Genomic DNA, 19,695 nt, shown 5'->3' with positions numbered 1-19,695 from the left:
GATATAACTTAGCATACCCAAATGAACATCTATTGTATTGTTATATTTATTATGTGTGATAAGTTATATAGTTTCTGGGATAAACTAAGTGTAGTAATGGTTTATTTATATATCTTGTTAAAAAAAAGAGAGACCTCACATATACAGTGCTGCAAAATCTTCTGCATTTCTGCATAAAAATGTTTCAAAACATCAGTGAATTTTCAAAGAGAACCCAACCAAATAAGTGAAACTGAAATACTAATATCAGCAAATAAACATGACTGATCAGCAGTTACCGGAAACCAGAAACGTTTAGTTCCGGTTTCCGGTAACTGCTGAACAGTTTTAGCCCATTCCTCAGTACAGAACCACTTCAGTTCTGAGATGTTGGGTTTCTCTTATGGTCTTTCCACAAGATTTCTCTCGGATTAAGGTCAGGACTTTGACTCGATATTCCATATTAAATTTAATATTAATTTTGATCTTCTTTAATCATTCTTTTCTACAACGACTTCTTGGGGTCATTGTCTTGCTGCATGACCCAGTTTCTCTTTAGATTGAGCTCATGAACACATTTTACTTTTAGAATTCACTGGTATAATTTATAATTCATTGGTAAAACTTAAAGTCATGCATTCAAAATGTTACTTAAATTAATGCAGCAAAATGGCATCTGTCAGTGCAGCATTATAATGTAATAAAAGGTAAAAAAATATATCTAAACTACAAATACCTCACATTTATACTTAAAGGACCTGAAAACATTCACTGTAAGAACTTTTATATGTGACTTTAATAGGATGCATTTTACTCCTGTAGCAGGTCGAGCCAAACCTAATTATTGAGTTTTAAATACTTTAGTCTTTCTCAACATAAGGGTCTTGGCCCTCCAAAGGGTCAGCAGAAACCTCACAGGGATTGTGAGATGATTTACAGGAACAATCCCAAAAAAACACAAGTTCTGCGACACAAATTCTTTTCAAATCTGTGTTCTATTTTTGTTTTTGTTTGGTAATAATAAACCTCTCGGAGTTAGTCTGGGTCATGCCAACGCCCAGTTGGCTTCACGTCTGCAAAATCATGAGGAATAACTGAAAGGATATTATATTATAGCGTCAATCAAAGCTAGCATAACTTAGCATAACATAGCTAGAGTTTACCTTTTAAATAGGTTTGCCCAGACACGTTACCTTGACAGCAAAATGTCACTAAGTTGAGGAGTACCCGTAATCCACTTCCCTTAAACTGAAGCATTGCAACTCTTACTTAAGTAAAAGATCTTAGCACATGACAATTTTAAATGCAAGGAGATTAATGTTTAACATGAAATTATTTATTAAACAAATAAAACGGGTCTGAAAAGGACACAGTTAATATTTTCTATATCTGCAAATGTTTTTATCTTCATGATAAAATGGTAAACGATAAGTGTAAAGACAAAAAACGCACCTTTACAAAACTAAGGAACTCGAAAAGGAAGACAGCTCGACTTTACAAGTGAAATTTTTACAGATGATTCCCGAGAAGTCTGCAAGAATTCTGTAATTTTGGAAATAATGACACGTAAACCCTAAAATATCAATTAATGAGTTCATAAGATTTCGAGCTGAACTAGACTTAAGTTCCAAAAAACACCGTGGGACATCAGGAAAAATAAGATCTGTAAAATAAAGTGTCATAACTTGAGTCTTCCTCAGCAGTTAAAGAGTTCTTCCATGTTTTTCTGTACACATATTCTCATAAAACCTGGTTATGTGACATATTTACTTGTTTAAATATCAAAAAACAAAACATTTCAGCTTTCAGCACACAACACAGTGCAGTTTCCTTCACAGCCACTGTGCAAATACAGCAGTGAAACCGCTCTTAAAGCTTATTTTAAAACAGAAGAGAGTGACTTTACATGCTACATGATTGCAAACTGGGGCATTTTTTTTTTTTCATGATTGAAGAAAAAAAAAATCTCTTCAGTGTATTTGCCATTTCTCTCCCACTGAGAAATCCATGACTTCCTGTTCTGTTGCTCTGCTTTCTGTCTGCTTTGTTTCAGAGCGCCCTCTGGTGGCCGCAGTGTCTCATTGAACTCTGGTGTGGTCACAATCCCCGCAGCTGTTCATCTCAGTCAGAGCTATCACCGTGGTTGTGGCATAGATCAGACTGAAAGTGCAGCACACTGTCGGTGGAGCTCTTCCTCCAAACGTCCCCTAAAGCGCTAAAAGCCCGCCCGACGTGGCTAATTAAGCCGTCTACAGGGGGAGAGGCTCATTAATTAAGAATAAAAACCCAGCCACTGTCTGGAGCTGCACATGTTGTGGAAAATAATTAAAAATGCCAAAGTGAGGAGGGGCCGGCAATATGCTTCATGTCTGGAGCCTCGCTTCCCACGAGTCATCGTCTTACAGCCCTGATAACTGCATCAGCGCATCACGGATGAAGAGGGCAGAGTCGGAGGAGCAGAGTCGGAGGAGCAGAGTCGGAGGAGCAGCGAGAAGGAGACGATTATAGTTTATAGCGCTACACAGACGCAGGGGTGTTTGAGGCAGACCGGGAGGATGCCTTTGTTGATTTGGTGAAACTCCACAAGCTGCAGGAGGTCTATGAAGAGAGTCAGGCCGTCGTCCATGGTGAAGTACTTCCTGCCTCCGTCCTCACACTGCAGAGGCGAGGACAGACGAAGTTAGACGAGTTAATGAGGCTCTTTGAGACATGTCTACCTGGAGACTAATTATTCCAAAAATGGTAATACCACTACTAATACAACTGTCATGAAGCCAACTGTCTCCATTTCCTTGAATGTTTGATCAGCATTTATCTTGACTTTTGACATTTGAATAAAACGCTGTGTTTTTCGGTAGTAAATCTTGAATTCCCTGAACTGTGTGTCCCTATAAAATGAGTGCATTTCTTCTATAAAAACATTTTGTTGTACTTTCTTCTGCACTGTTGGTCAGTTGTGTAAAGGGAAATGTTTGCTTGTTTGTTTTCTTCCCTTTGTACTCAATATGCACCGATCAGCCACGACGTTAAAACCACTGACAGGAGAAGTAAATAACATTGAACATTGTCATTATTCATGACATTTATCAAATCCATATTCAGGCTCGACCACTTCAGCGTCTTTTTCCGATTAACTTTGGTTTTTCACCAACTGCAGTTGGTTACTGAGCTTGGTTCGGTGACTGTAAATATTTCTTGTAGCATTAATATATTTATTCTTATACATTTTTTTCCTCTTACCTTGTTCTTGCCCTGATACTGTAACACCCATATTTTCCCTAGTTGATCAATAGTTTTATCCTGTCTTAAAATAATCCTATTTCAATACAAAAAAAGCTAAATCCCATGAGCAGCTCCAGCTTCGTTTATCAGAGGATATTTGTGTAAATGTAGGGAGTGAGCGGAACTCACAGGGATCACCAGGTAATGTTTGGTCTTCAGTTTGGAACACAGCGAAAGGACGAAGCACTGAGCATGCTGCTGGCTCTCACGAATCAGGAACATCCTACAAAAAAACAAAAAACAAAAAAACATCCATTTTTCCATTTTTGTATCCAAAAAATAACCTGAAACAAGGGCAACTGGACTTGTATAGTTCCTAGAAGACATTTCATCCAAGTAGCTTCTTCAGTAGAGTATCTGGTCATTAACAGACCATAGTCATGTGAGTTTCTGATGTTCGTACTTAAACCCTAAAGTCCCCACCAGTCTTTTAGAACTGAAGACTTGGATGAAACATCTTCAAGAAATTCTTTTTCACTGAAATCATGTCTGATTGAACATCTTTTATCAACTAAAATGTAAAAAGTAGTAAAATGCTTCTGTTTTCACTGTACTTCTCCCTCAGATCATATATTGTATATAAATGTGCTTTGAGTATTGTACTGTATATCTGGAACAATCCTCAACTCACCCGTCTACCAGCCCCTGCTTCTCTATCAGTCTTTCTGCTTCTTTCCTGGACACACCACCATGAAACCACGGCTGAGTCTTGTGGATGGCTAAAAACAAATGAAGAAAAAGCTGAAGCAAGCCATTATTTTTCCAGAAGTCAGGGTTTGGGAGACGGCGTGATACCTTGGGTGGACTTGGGTGGAGGTCTGGCAGCAGAGTTCAGGTTGGGCAGGCTGCACCTCAGGGCCTCTCTCCTCTGAGAGCAACAAAGAAAAGCAAACAAAGGTCACAACGTAAGACATGTTATTTGACATCTCCTTTCTCAAAGGTCTGTTCAGTGTTGTTGCTTCAACAAAGCCTCAATGGATCAGACATGTTTGTCCAGAACAGCCCACAGATGCTGGATAGATTTATAGCTACAAAACTGAGTTACAGGTCACAGAGACCCTGACATTGTGGTCTCTGTGACTCAGTGATACGATCGGTATTAATGGTATAGTTTGAAACTAATGTTGGACTACTGCCACTATAGGAAGGACTAAAAGAATACACGTCAAAAGGACTATAAATGTTTGTGTGACCGAAACAGTCTTTTCCTTTGAGGACAAAAACATTCACCTGCTGCCTATGTCCCACCCACTGACAGGAGCCATGATTACCAGATAATCAGTGGTATTCACTCCACCTGTCAGTGGTCATAAATTTATGGCTGATCGGGGTAGAGATCATTTTAGTTTATTAAAAAATGTTTAACTTCAAGTGCACCCCTCCATCCTCCATCGATGCTCACCCTCCAGGCTTGTCCCTCCTCCCTCTCTGCGCTCTGTGCCTCTGTCGGGTTCTGGATGACCCGTCCCCCATCTTTACCCGAGAAGTCCATGGCCACCAGGCTCGCCTCCGACTTTGACTGCACACACACACACACACACCATAAATATGTTCACTGATAGGAGATGACACTACAAACAGTTGGTCTCCATGCTGCATCTTGTGCGTCTGATCAGCTCACTTTGCTTTCCGTGAGGTTCATTCCTTCCAGTTTTCGTGGAGCCGACTTGGACAGTTGATAGTTACACTGAAGCTGCTTCCCGTACTGAACACGCACAAAACACAATAAAATAATCATTGATTATACTGCCCACACTTGGACAAATCAACAAATAGGATGCATTTGATCAATACTGATTAGTAAGTACCTTGAACAATCTGAAAGCAGATGTCCAACAAGTTCGTGTCTGTTCACTGTCAGCAGACAGGATCTTCAAGTCCTGAACACGGGTGGGATTTCTGGAAGGCTGTGCAAACCCACAAAATACGAAACACAAAAGTCAGTCATTTGTCTGTATCCATCATTCAAAAGGGAAAATAGGAAAAGCTACAATTAGCTAGGAAGCTAGGAAGAGCTACTATTAGCTAGAAGGCTAGAAATATAGGAATAACTCTTCTTAACTTCCTATCCTCCCACTAGGAAGAGCTACTATTAGCTGAGGGTCTAGAAAGCTAGGAAGAGCTACTATTAGCTAGAAGGCTAGGGAAACAGGAAGAGCTACTATTAGCTAGGAGGCTAGAAAGATAGGAATAATTCTTCTTAACTTCCTATCCTCCCTTTAGGAAGCTAGGAAGAGCTGCAAGCCATCGTACAGAGCTGGTTTCTCTACTGAATCATGCTGATTAGTTGGTCTACCATTTATTAATTCTAGATTGATCGTGTTGTTATGGAAATATTTGTGGATTTTTATGTTCAAAATAGATACACAACACATACAAAAAAAGTGTTTTGTTTACTTTGATCACTTCCTGTCTTGTGCTCTGGACTTTTCAACATGCTGAACTGGCTGAAAAGCCGATGACAGGCGATGTGGGACACATGGCCAAAACTAGAGTCACAGAAGCTCACCTAGTCTACAACACCTACTAGTCTACTTTTCCTGTTGCAGAGGAAAGAAGGAAGCCTTCCTACAGCTCTGTCTGGGTTGAGAACATTTTCCTGCCTGATCCAATCTTAAGGAAGGCCAGAGGGAGTGCTCACCTTGATGCAGAAGGTGAAGTCTGTGGGAGCTCCGTACAGTTTACGGCCGTTCACCACAGTGTATACGTTCAAACCTTCCAGATCGCCCACATACTGCAGGTGACGAGGCTCCTGGCCCCCAAAAAAAACATTATGCATAAACATGTTAAAACAGCACATCACAAAAAAAGTCTCATTGAGTTAAAGTAGGCAGGATCTCATGGTGGAGTTCTGTGAGTGTTACTACAACGCTGGACTTCCTGACCTTGGACGAGCCCTTGGTGGAGCAGTAGAGTCCGGAGCGTCGCAGGAAGAAGTAAACCTTCTTCCAGGACTTACGGCTGGGTTCTTTCACATGGAGGAAACCCTGGATCTCTGGACACGTCCCAGACCTCAGCAGGTTCTTAAAAGTAAACAGTTCAATATGAGCATTTATTCTACCACAAATAATTTTTTTTTTCATATGTGGCTGCACCAAGGGAAAAAAAAACACTACTACTAAAACCTCAGTGGTATGTTTTCACTTGTGGTGCAGGATTTAGATTTTCTCCCCATCTGGCCTTATTTTCTATAAACACATGATCTGAGCTGCGATCACAGGGAGCGGTATTTGCAGCCTCGTTTTGCAGCAAACTTTGCATCACTGAGAAGATGAAATTGGCCTGAAAACCATTTTGAATCCATCTACCGTGGTGCTGAAGCACTGATCGGTTAGTAGATCAACATGAAATGATTTTGATAGCTCTTTTTTTTTTTTCCCCGTTTCTCATCTTTGTGAAACGAATAACACAGAGTTGGTTGAATAAAAACAAAAAGGACTAAAGACTTCATAGACTAAAAAAAGAAAAGAATCAGAAATAAAGTTTGTGATAGGACTGGGTGGGAATCAGAGAAAATGAGATGAAACACAGCCTTTTTTTACATTTATAGATTTCCAAACGCTCTTTGTACACTGGTGTCAATCATTAATAATGTATGAACCCTCAGTGACTTCACCGATATGACTCCTGAAGCTCAGTGTGGCGTCTCCGGGTGAATGAATTTTGATTTGAGCAGGTTTACCTGAATAAGCTCCGAAGACGTCATCCCCTTGCTGACATCGGCGCTGTCGGAGATCATGCTCTCTGGGAAGAAGAGCTGCGACAGGAAGAAGGAGGCTGCCATTAAACTCCTGCAGAGCACTGACTCACTTACAAGACAAAGGAGCTGCTCTGATGAAATCTGCACTGCAGCCACTTCATCATCAAACTGATTCTGGACTAAGATTAAGGATTTTGGATCACGATTATCTCCAATATGCAAATAAAATCCACCTTTCAGGCATCGTTCTCCTTTGTTTAACAAGTATTAAGGCGACATAATAACTTAGTGTTCAAACTCTCGAGGTAAATTTGCAGTCATGCAAAGTGAGGCGTGTGTGCAGAGAAACCCAACAGGTGTCCAATTTCTGAACGCACCCAGAGGGAGACAGCTGCTGCTATTTGTTTACGTGCAGGCTTTCTGCAGGTTTAACAACTAAATGAAGAATTTTTAGATCTCATTTCAAACCCCATTTCACCACAAAACGCTTTAAATTACGAAGGATAATAATCAGGGACTAAATAAACTGCAATTCTTTCCTATTATACAACAATTCCAGCTTCACATACAGTTACTGTACTGTGACGTCCAACGCTAGAATTAATCAAATGAATGAGATCAGGGCTCAGGAGAAGCAGAAGATCTATGGGTGGATTAGTGTATTCTTGATGATTTATCTTACATCAAAATACATTTACATCAGCAATTTTTTTTTTTTTAAACTATTTAATAAACATTTCAGTAATTTTTCAAGCAAACAGGCCAAATATTTTCTGTTTTCAGCTACAAAATGTCAAGAATTTTATAACATGTCAGTTTTGCACTGATGAACAGGTGGAAAGAAAAATCAGCAGGTAGGAGATAATATTATATAAATATACATTCAATTTTGAACACTTAAATACCTTTTACAGACAATTATTTTAAGAAAAGTTAATTTTAAGATCATTCAAACGCGGCAGACACTGACAAACAGTACGAAACTGGAGATGACATGATTAGTCAGTTAACCAACCGGGAGACAGACACTAAAAGGTTCATCTGATTCAATTAAAAACCATCTAAACTGAACATCTTTGAATATTTGATGATTATTTTGATTATTCAATGGGATAAAGTGATATTTAAAATGATCATTAGCTGTAGTCGTAAATAACCCGTTCCTGTATCCCGTTAGCTTGATAAAACTGTATGTACTGCTCATGCTGGAATTTCACCTCTGACTTTAAAAGACAGCTGATGAATCTCTGTGATCAGATTCACTGCTGTGCCTTCTGGAGGCAGTGTGGCCACATGTTACAGACACCAAAACCAGTTTCCAGTGTGAACTGTCGCTTCAGTTCAGCAGCACAGGCGACAGACCGGAGCCGATGTGATGTCATATCTGAGGTATTAAGTCAGCCCGTCTGCTCCGGCACGCAACCTGCCAATCACTCGGATCTCTAACTACCATGACGTGAGGCCTTATCGCCTGTACCAGCGTTAAAAAAAAAAAAGAAGAAGAAGGAAGGGCTGTTATTTTTTATAAACTTACCATCGGTTTCCTGAAGAACTCGTACTTGGCGTAGTTTTTGCAGAAAATTAGTCTCGTGTCGCCCTTAAGAGACCAGGTCGCCCGAACTTCCAGCACGACCTCGTGGTCCTCCAGACACCTCTCTGAGGAGACGAGATGAGGTGTTTGAGCTTTTAAACTGTTCATTTCACACCTGTAAATTTCCCCCCAGCTCCTGGTTAAGGTTCATTTCACAGTCTTACCCAGGGCCAGCGCGGGATGGAGCTCGAGGAGAGCCCAGTTCTCCTGATCGCTGCAGTGAGCCGTCTGGACCAACATGTGGCAAATCTCTCTGGCTGTGGCTCCTGGAGAAACCCACAGTGACCTGCTGTGGCTGTCCTCTCCATACACCTTTATCAGCTGAAGGGACGTTCACATCCGTTACTTAAGCAACACCACACATTAAAAACGCTCGGTTGCAACAAAAAGGACACCACAGACAGTGACACTTGCACGGTGTAGCTCTGAAAAAGTAGCTCTAGAGTTGGGCAAATCAATATGGTTATCAAAATAAATCTATGACAGTTCAAGTCTATAAATGGTGCCAAAGAAAATAATCCTTCAAAATAAGTGAACTAAGGAGGAAACCTGATAAATATTAGGAGCTCATTCTTTAGTCAGACGAGTCAAAGATAAATGGGAGTCCAACATGTTCAATTCTTATCAGAATACAAGTTTGGTAACACATCTGGATTGTATTATGGAGCATGTTTCAATCAACGCATCAACTAGACAGCCCTCCAACCAATCGGAGCCATTCGTTTGTAAACTAAAACTAGATCTTAAATAAACCAATATTTCCTCCACTTGAGATTCATAAAGGCTTTTCTTATCCTACTTGAGTTCTCCTAGATCACGCGTGCACTGAGCAACTGTATTACCACATAAAGCCCCGCCCAAACAATTTGATTGGCCCGGCAGATCTTTGCAGGAGATAATCAGTTCCCATCGATTGTGGGCGGGGAAGTGGTTCTGGTTTCCAGGCTAGTTTAAAGGGGAACTACTGTTTTTTTACAACCTGGACCTTATTTCTGGCATAAAATCTGATCGTTTACTCACCCATGTAACTTTAGTGTAATTTATACTCCTTTGGGAGAAGTAGCAAATTACAGGTAAACAAGCCGACCACTGCGGGTGCGCACAGCGCTCAGAGACGAAATCATCCAGGTCAGACGACATCATCCGGGGTCTGTAGGTCAATCTACAGACCCCGGATGATGATAACAGCTAACTCTGGACTCAACCGGGAATAGCAGTAGCGTATCATAACAAAATATTGGTGAAATGAACGAGTTTTGCGGCAGATAATACGTTATTTCGAGGCTGTGTTTCGGTGCCCCAGTCACTCCCACTACATGCATATACGCTGATCTAATTATCTTCCGAAGGAATACAAATTACACAAAAGTTATATCGGTGAGTAAACGACCGTATTTTATGCCAGAAATAAGGTCCAGGTTGTAAAAAACAGTAGTTCCCCTTTGAGAGCTGCATGAGTGAAAATATGTTGTGGAAATGACATGGTTTCTGGGCGTAATTTTATACATTTTGAACTGGTGCATGAACTATTAATTAATCCCAGACTGAGAACATGACAGCTTAGATGCGGTTTTGGCAAAACATTGCTCGAGACGAGTAGCCAAAATGTGAAGCCAACAACCTGTCAGTTGTGCCGCAGTGACACACACGCAGACAAACTGTTGACAAGCCTCGACACTTAAAGAGAGGGCCTTATAAATTCCTCCTAATTTCAGACATAGGCTGGGTCATGTTTATTGTCAGTCTTGTCTGCGTCTGTTTTGCTCTGAAGGTGGAATGTGTGCATTTATAAGCCCTCTAATCCTCATTAAAAATACAGAGCACATTTACTCCTGCCGTCTCTCTGTATCCTACAGTTGTCTCCGTTTTAGCAGAGACGGGATCGGAGGAGCAGCCGTGAACGTCCCTGAGGTGACCTGGGTACGGGCTGTTAAAATGTCGGGACCTTTTTGAGACGCGACGTCTGGATCCAGCCGCACACTTCGAACCAAAAAGACGACAAACCTGCCCGACCAGAAACCTGCAGCTGTCAGTCAGCGGGTCCTGACCGGTCGGACGGGTGTCTGCTTGAGTGAGGATAAATAATGACTACGTATCTGGAGAGGATTACAGGGGAGGAGCCTCGCAGTTCAATACCTGGTCAGTCCACTTTGTCAGTTTCTGTGCTTAAGGCACAAAGTATAACGTGACAAGAGAGAGATTAGACCGAATATTCAAAAACATCCTAAACATACAGTTTACTGCTTCGCATCTGAGAGCTGCTGATTTCATCCACTGCTCACCTACGAACAGTTTCACCGAGTTTGAAGTGAAATAGTCAAGAGAAGAACAGCTGACCAATCCACTTCTTTCCGCACCCGGCTTTAACATTATTTGCATGGGATAAGCAAACCTCTACAGTTGTTAACAGCTGTATTACTCTGCAGGTTGAGATTAATAATAAAATACACATTCTCATGGGATATATAAACTCTGTGTTTTACTCAAATTGGCCGACATTATCCCTGTTTATGATGTCTATTCTACTTTCTGCTTCTTCTCAATTCCAGTCCATGTTAATATCAAACCTTTCATACCTCCACACTTTTTGACAGCTTTAGTGACTGACAATTTATTCAGATTAATAATAAAAATTATAGTTTTAAAAATAAAACATGACGTAATGAGACTATATTGATCCTGGTGGCAAATTTACAAGCTACCCCTTAGTATTTAAATGAGAAAAAAACTCTTAACAATAAATAAAATCACCCCAATTCACACTGGATTAGTATTATCACAGGATCTCCGAGTTTGGAGAAATACGGCGGGTTATTTGCAGCGAGATTTTTACTTTCCAAATTACGGATGGGTCCGGTTCGCACGGGATTAAGATCACAGACGACCTCTGTAGTTATTAGAAATTACAAGGTCCCCAAGTAAAACTAGTCCCGTGCCTATTCGGCTTATCATAATCAAACATAACATTTGGGAACTTTCATGAATGTTTCATTGCAACAAAAACAATACCACAATGCAACACACACCCCATGAATAGTTGGTCACCATGAATTCATTTAATCAGTGACTAGTGCTCCCTCTGTTGTCACACAAACATTGGTCAGTTCTCTGTTGTGACGTTTCTTATGAGTCACCAGTTCGTCTGAGTTTCAGTTCACGACAAGCTGGATTAACGGCAGTCGGCGACGAGGAAACGACACCAGAAAAACATCGCCATGCTTCTTCTCTGATAAGGAAATGATTCGGATTGGCCACGTGTGACATGGAACAGGCCTCTGGGCTGTGTAACGTTTGTTTTTCTACCTCCACCAGTCCCTCCTAGAAAACCGTCACCTGATGTTTACCCCCACGTGGAGCAAACGTGCTCAGAAAGAATGGATTTATTCTAACTAGAGAGAAACCAGCAGATGAAGTGTTTACATGTGTGTTAGGAGATCAGATGATCAGAGGTTTATACCAGCCCTCTACATCGGACTGTAACTCCTTCTGATCAGTCTGCTATGACATGAGGCAGTTTATTCTGATATCTATTAGAGTAATACTAGAGCCCATGTAAACGCAGCAGGAGATACCTATTGACTGATTTGAGTAAAAATGAAACTAAGATGGTGAATGAAAGGAAACAGAAGGCTGCCTACTAAGAAGACTTACATGTTTGTTACTGGACTGCGGTGGTAGTGAATTAATGAGGACTGGAGACTTCGAAGGGCTGCACAGCTCTGGAAATGGGTTGGGAATGGATGGGAAAGAGGAAGAGTACGACTCCTTCGTCCTGGAAACAGACATTTGAATGAGTAAAAGGACACAAGGTTAGAATTACTCATGTCAGAGTTATTTCTCCGGGTTCTCAGAGCTTGAATAGTTTAGTACTGACACTGATTTATTTATTTAGCTTCTACTGTTGAATAGATGGATGAATCCTGACAAAGACAGAAGGAACCAAACAATAAATCTACGAGACGTGGCGACAGTTCCCAGCCCACCCTGCATTCACTCTCATGACTTGACTCTTTGAGACTCTGAGAGTATCGGCAGCTTGAACAGAAACTAGTCACTTCTTTAAACGTCAGACGATTCCTGGCCTGAGTCACTGACTTGAGTCAACAACCACTGCCGCCTCCAGAAGCTCAGTGACTCACTCCGCCGTACAGTGAGTAACGGCACTCGTCGGTGCCGGTCGTACCTGTTCGAGGCGATAAGGATGGGCTCCGAGCGGCGAACAGTCGGCGAGTCGGCCACCAGAGGAGCTAGAGTCAGAGTGGAGCTGCCCAAGAGTAGCTCCTCTCCTCCAGACTCCTCCATCCTCTCCGAGCCCTCAAAGACCTCTGTCCAGGAACCCGCCACCTCCATCATGTTACCTGGTGGGAAGGAGGCAGACATATAGTTAGCTTTTAGCCACAGTCGACTACTGCTGAGGTCAGCTGTTAGAGCTGATGTGATGCTGCAGTGAGCTCTCTAGGGAAATCCACATGCAAACTATTACTGACCTTAATTTAAGGAACACACCGAGAGCTGTGATGGACAGCCCTGAGTACAGGATCGCAGAAATATAACAAGAGAAATAAGTGCACCATGAAAGAAGACGTTGTCACAGTAAAACCTCTACTATTCCTAACTATTGTGCCATTTGTTGAAAGAGATTTATTAAAAAGAAAAAAATAACTCGGTCTGAAGTCTCTGTGTAGAGAAGTGATAATGCTCAAACAAAGGTGTGCCACACCTATCAGATTGTTTGGGCTGGCTTTATGAGGTGATGGACAGAAGATTAACAGTGACGTAATATACACACATCACCTGAGTCAATGTCATCTTTTGTCCCACCAACTATAAAATATTCCGTTTAGGATTAAACAAGTAATTGGAGCAGATTATCCCAACACAGAGGCTGCAATCACGGAATATCTGGCATCGGGAGAAATAAGTCATATCAAATCTTTCCATTATCACTTCTGGTATGCAGCTTGACAGGTTTCTCGATGTGCACCTGATTAACGGAAGCCGGTATTTTGTCCAAACGCACAATGGTGATAAACAACATGACTTTCGTAACAACAACACAACTGACTCACACTTTCGTCGCTCAAAATAGGCCGACATGGCAGACGGCCAGAGATTAATCTGAACACAATACAAAACAAACACCTGCTGCTGAATAACAAGAACATTTCCTCCAGTGCAAACACTCGCCAGCAACAAAACACTGACCGATAAAAGTCTAGAAATCATTAAACACATGTTACGGCCCCTCTAACCGTCTACAAGTGAAGTTATGTTGGCAAAACATTTCATTATTCATATGAAGTCTCCAAGGCCCCGTTCAGACCTTACATTAACATCTGACCTGGGAAATCCAAATGCAAGTGACCGGCTTAAAGTTCATGTGTTCACACGTGGCATTAAAATGTGTTTTGTCCGCAGCCAACACTTGAGATCCAATCTAAGTTTCTCTGAATGTAAATAAACAGCGCCATTATCTGGTCAGTAGAATATTGTAACAGTTGTCTCTAATGGATCTCTACCTACCACTGGATCAGAACCATAAACAGCTGTTTTTTGTGTGTGCGTCATGATTTGGGGAGATGGTACACATTTTCGAACAAGCTGTAAAGTCTCTTGCTCTCAATGAAAGCACACACATTAAGTTATTGTTTATTTATTGATCTCTGCTCTGCACAAAGCTCAGATTATAAACTTTGATTCGCATTATAATTTCACTACTGTGCTGTTTGAAACAGTGAAATCTTCTTTCTTTTTTTAAAGCACATATGTTCTATGATTTGACCCTCGGACCGACCCTTAGATTGGGAAATCAGGAAGTGCTGCAGTAGCAACACTGTGAACGGCGAGCAGAACCAAACCTCTGGAAGCTCAGCCCCAAAGCCCAAGCAACCTTCCATTCACTATCAACATGAACCAAGCCACAACCAGAGTCCCAGACACCACATGCTAGCACGCAGGCAATACAGAGAGCCCTCCTCCCCTCACCAAGGGCAGACCAGACTGAGAAGTTTACAGCTTATGTGCAGTTTACACTTCTGCATCAATTTGACACCTTAGCTACGACGACAGCCCAGACCCTATGCAGACCCTAACAGTGTAGTCTGTCATGCGACTCCCCAGAAATGAAAAGTGACGCTGTGATTGGTCCGCTTGGTAGTAGCGTGCTTCCGCTTTAGTATTTCCTTCCGGCTGCTTCTCTGGCTCCGCAATTTTCGAAGTGATTGTTTTGCATCAATAAAGATGGAACACATCGAGGAAAGCTTAACTGAGGAGGTTCGGAGACACAAATATTTGTATGACTAGTCAGTGAACGTTTCAGTCGCCATTGTTGAAAGTGAAGCAGGAAGTAGAAACAAAAATTAACACGACTGGCAAACGAGACACATCACCGACTAGCGTTTGGGTGGCGTTTTTACAGAGCGAGCAAGACTGACGAGCGTACAAGTATAAATGGCTCGCACCAGCATAGGCTACGTGCGTAGGTTATGCCGTCTATGTCCTGCAGAGGTATAAACCGTGCTTTAGATGCAGCACATTCTTGGAGCATGCACCTTTGAGGTTATTCTGCAGAATATTTTGGCCAGGATCGGCCATTGTTAGTTATATATTAAGAACATGGGGTTGTTCACTCCCATGTTGATGAGAGGATTAAAAAAAAAACATCTATTTAAATATCTATTTAAGCTCCATTTAGAACAGATTAAAAAAAAAAAGAGTGATTAATTTGGGATTATAAATAGTCAAAGACTGTATTGCTGTTGGGAACATAAACAGCAACATGACAGTTTTTAGTGACACCTCCTTCATGCTCTGAAGCTTGATTAACGTTCACAGCCTGAAAACGATATGAAGTGTTGGAGCACAGTGATTTTTCTGTCACCTGATCTACGACTGTGACCTTAATGAGCTCCAAATGTTGATTTGATGCAGAAAAGGTTGACAAATCCGGGTCGGGTTTTATTAGCAGGTGAAATGATCAGAAAGGAACCAAACAGTATTAAAACTTCACCGCATTTGTAGCCTACAACGTCTCCCTGCAGACTTCACAATGTTGAGTAAGTGTTTTGTTTTTGCCCCAGGACATTTCAATCAATCCCACCAGGAACCCCGTTATCAATAACCTACAACCTGAGCAGCTGTCACTTCACATTTTAAACAGAAGCTTCTGTCAAAACGCGCAATATACAGATTACTGTAGTCTCAGTCATGACTGTGAGATGTTGCTGAACTCCACCTGAATGGGTCAATTCATTTGTGAGTGCCAGTTTAGGTACACCTATCTAAAACTAACGCAGTCTAACAGCTCTGCAGTAAATCTACCCTTCATTAGGGGTTGGATGTAAAATATTTAGGAAGGTAAAAAAAAACAGAAACACCTCTCTGAATATTACAAAACAGTTAATCAGCTCCAAGATCACAACTAAAATTGCTTAACTGATGTTATTGATGCACAAGGGGGTCACATTAGATACTGAAAGCAAAGGTGCACTTACTGTTGCACCTCACAAATATGTACAATGTGATTAAATTATTTAATAAACAAAGACAAAAGCATTATACTCCAGTTTAATTTGTTTGATTCTGCACTTTTTTTCTACTTTAAGAATTTATATGAAAACCCCCATCGGACCCATCTTCATCATCATCATCATCATCATCATCACTGAACTCGCTCTTCTATATAAACACTCTGTGCTGTAAATAGATTTTCTAATTCAAATCATTCTTCATTTCAAAGATCTGATATATGATTCATAAAACCCTTGGATCTTAATGGTTCTTAAAAATATCTCCCATTTCCTGCAGACTCATCTCCAGTCTCTAGCAACAAGATTAGATCCAAAGCGTGACTCTGGAGCCAATGACAGCATTAGTTTTGTGGAATCCTTTTCAAAACTAAAGAATATCATTTCAAAAATAAAATATCTTTAAATTAATCAAAATGAATCTGCACCTTAAGTCTCGAACTGATTCAGGTGATCTGTAACGATACCCAGTACAACCGTGCTGCAGACTTGTTGGGTGTCTTACTGCCGCGCAGATCACGCAGCACGTGATGAGCGCTGCTGGAAGTCTGCAGGTTCACAAACAGACTCAACATAGAATATTTCCTTTATTCACCACACAGCAGCAGCAGCAGCAGCAACACGAACACCCAGCAGCCGGTAGAGGTTTGAAAAAGCTGTGTGTGAACAGGTGTATATGTGTCTAAAGAAGAAAAGCAGCAGCGGACCTTAGAGCAAAGACTCAACTACAGTCTGTTCATTATATTTGGATTGTCTGGAAAGTAAAGAATAAGCGTAAAAACAGAAAAGGAGTGAATCTTTGATCAGCTGGAACGAGTCAATAATTGTCTGTTTGTTGGATTTACACTGTTAACAATAGATCAGTAGAGGTGACTGACTAATCAATTAGTCGCTGCAGTAAAGTTGAAAGAGCCACAGCGTTCAGTATATCACACAATCATCAGCACATGCTGGAGATTTTTTTTTTTATTTTATTAAATGACAAACTTAATAAATGTTCCAGTGATTGCCGAATTACTATTTTTCAACCTTTACAAGTGCTTTTTTCCTTTTAATATGACGGCCCTATTTGCAGTATAACGTGCATTAATCAGCACTTACAGCCGTCTGATTCTTGTAAAACAAAGAGCTTTAATAGTCTGACTAATGCTGCAATTAATGTTCATTTTCATTACTGATTAATTTGACATTTATGTTTTTTTTCTTGATATGCTGATTAACTGAGCAAATCATCACATTTTAGAAGCTGAAATTATTTTTTTTCTTGATTAAATGGCCTAAACTTTAATCAAAATAGTTTTAAATAAATCCTCCCCCAACTGCCTGATTTATTTTATTAATTTTGCACATTTATACAGCTAAACTTGCAATATAATGCACAATTATCAGCACTTATATTCGTCCAATTCTTGTAAAATAGTTTTAATAATCTAATGCTGCAACAAATTCTTATCTGTTGTTATCTAATCTTAATTAAAAGAGATTCCAATGAATCCGACAGTGACTGTTTAATTATTTTTGGACATTATTTTTGGACATTTATACAGTTAAACATGCCCCCCCATATAACAGCCAGCCAAACATCAGCACTGATTTCTGTCTGATTACTTCTGAAATAAATAGCTTTAATAATCTGACTAATACTGCAACTCATGCTAATTTTCATTATTGATTAGTCTGAATAGTTTCCTTGGTAAGCTAATTAAGTGTCAGATTCACCCAATGACATTACATTTTTAAGGAGCAAAATGCCACATTTGAGAAGGTAAAATGTGATTTTTTTTTCTCCTTGATTAAACGATTTAAACTTTAATTACAATAGCTCAAAATAAATCCCCCAGTGATTGCCTAATCAACTCATTATTTCAGAAGTATTCACACAGTTTAAAGTGTTTTTCAAGTATATGCGAACTATTTTCTCCCAGTACAGCGACCAGACCTGATTTCTTAATTATATATATGGTCTAATTGTGTAAATGTCTAACAAAGACTACAGTATTACACTACAGTAGGAAGTGAGCAACAATACAGACAGTTTATGAACAATATGTGGTGTTAATAAAGACTTAGAAGCTAGGACAGGTGAGTTTGAGGCACAGCAACAGACCCTCATACTGAAACCGTAAAAAAATCACTTGTCTGTCTTTATACACACTTTATCCACTACAAGACACTTTTAGTCAGTTAACACGAATATTGTGATGCATTCGGCTAAGTTCGTCTCACCTCAAACTGGTGGCCCAAATAAAACTTAAAAGTTAAAACAGGTGAGGTGGAGGCACAGCGCCAGACCCTCATACTGAAACTGTAAAAAACACAATCCTCTGTCTTAATAATACACTTTTCGACTTCACAGTACTTTTACTGAGTTAACACTAATATAGTGATATATTCGGCTAACTTCGGCTGACACAATCTCTTTATAAACACTTTTTATCCGCGGTAAAAATTCCGCCCGGCACCTGTTCAAGCTAACTAGCTTGTTAGCATGTCTGAGGACTTACCTGTGGACTCGTAACTCGGCGGTTTCAGCTATCAGCCATCTTGTTCAATTCACCATCTGATGCTGAGCTCTGTGTTTGTTAGCGTGTGGCAAATAAAGCTGGATGCCACCACACGATGTCAAAGACAGAGAGAGAGCGGAGGGGAGGGAGGAGCTTGTCCAACAGGTGTGCACGGTAAGCCCGCCCCTCCCTCTCTGAGGCCGCTGGAGCCGTTTGTGGGTTTTAATGTCTTCCGGGTTCATGTAGCTCAGTGTACCTATCTGATTTTGGAGCAATAAACAAAACGCACACACACTAACGAGTAAATGTATGAGACAAGTTTAAGACCAAGAGCCATAGGTTGAAATACTTATTTCTGTTTATCCTGTGTCTCTTTGTGGTCATTTTTGACTCCTTGTGGTTGTTTTGCATCATATTGTGTCTCTTTTTGTGTGTCTATAGGCCTTTTTATGTTTCTCTCTAGTTGTTTTGTGTCTCTTTTGGGTTCTTCTCATCGTATTTTGGTTTTGGAGTCTCTTCATGGATGTTTTCTTTCCCATGTAGTTGTTTTGTGTTTCTTTGTAGTCATTTTCTGACTCATTTTCTGCTTTGTGTCACCTTTTGTGTCACCTTTTGTGGCTCTTTTGCGTGTCTGTGTGTACAGAATCACCTTTTGCTAGTAACGTTGTCAGGTCTAAGGTTATTTTGTGTTTCTGTGGTTGGATTATGTCTATTTCTGGTTGTTATACATCGAATTGTAAGTGTTATGTCTCAGTTTTATACTGTTTCGCATCAGCTTGTATTTAATTTGTTTTATTTTCCATGAGACCAAACAAAACTGTAAGACAAAATCCTGTTTACATTGTATTTACAAAATTAGTTTATTTTTTAAAAAAGACAGAAAATTGTTAATTAACAGTAAGACAACTGTTTAAAATTAGACTAGCTGTATCTCCCAGTCTTTAAAATTTGTAACGTTTCTGATTCATATTATATATATTTATATTATTAAAAACATTTGAAGTCGTCATCTTAAGTTTTTGGAGACAATAATATTCCTTTTAAATCCATTATTCCTTTCTTAATTAATTGATTATGACTGGTTGGAGGCCTGTTTATTATTTATTTGCACAA

The 19,695-nt window shown here is 40.2% G+C and overlaps 1 protein-coding gene across 2 annotated transcripts; it reads right to left on the bottom strand.

Moving 5' to 3' along the window:
- Positions 1-1,319: 1,319 nt before the first annotated feature.
- On the bottom strand, positions 1,320-18,724 carry grb7 (growth factor receptor bound protein 7). 2 transcript variants are annotated; one of them, XM_084567737.1, is made up of 15 exons: positions 18,583-18,724; positions 12,736-12,910; positions 12,204-12,324; positions 8,717-8,873; positions 8,496-8,617; positions 6,944-7,018; positions 6,147-6,284; positions 5,903-6,013; positions 5,070-5,168; positions 4,883-4,966; positions 4,664-4,780; positions 4,057-4,129; positions 3,893-3,980; positions 3,391-3,484; positions 1,320-2,635 (listed from the first exon to the last, which is right to left on the bottom strand). In XM_084567737.1, exons 2-15 carry the CDS (start codon positions 12,903-12,905, stop codon positions 2,489-2,491), a joined length of 1,596 nt encoding a protein of 531 aa, XP_084423863.1. In that variant the 5' UTR covers positions 12,906-12,910; positions 18,583-18,724; the 3' UTR covers positions 1,320-2,488. The 2 variants fall into 2 exon arrangements, with proteins under 2 accessions (XP_084423863.1, XP_084423862.1); XM_084567736.1 differs by lacking the exon at positions 18,583-18,724 and having other exon boundaries at positions 12,736-13,196.
- Positions 18,725-19,695: the final 971 nt, after the last annotated feature.

This window comes from Chelon labrosus (genome assembly GCF_963514085.1).
Source record: "Chelon labrosus genome assembly, chromosome: 19".
NCBI lineage: Eukaryota > Metazoa > Chordata > Actinopteri > Mugiliformes > Mugilidae > Chelon > Chelon labrosus.
The sequence above is the reverse complement of the archived record's forward strand: the minus strand, read 5'-3'. Positions and strand labels throughout refer to the sequence as shown.

Coding starts and splice junctions, on each gene's coding strand:
- grb7 (XM_084567736.1), bottom strand. CDS start 12,932: ATGTCTGCCTCCTTCCCACCAGGTAACATGATGGAGGTGGCGGGTTCC. Junction 4,781..4,882: donor TGAACCTCACGGAAAGCAAA/GTGAGCTGATCA, acceptor GTGTGTGTGCAG/TCAAAGTCGGAGGCGAGCCT. Junction 3,485..3,892: donor AAGCAGGGGCTGGTAGACGG/GTGAGTTGAGGA, acceptor GTTTTTTTGTAG/GATGTTCCTGATTCGTGAGA.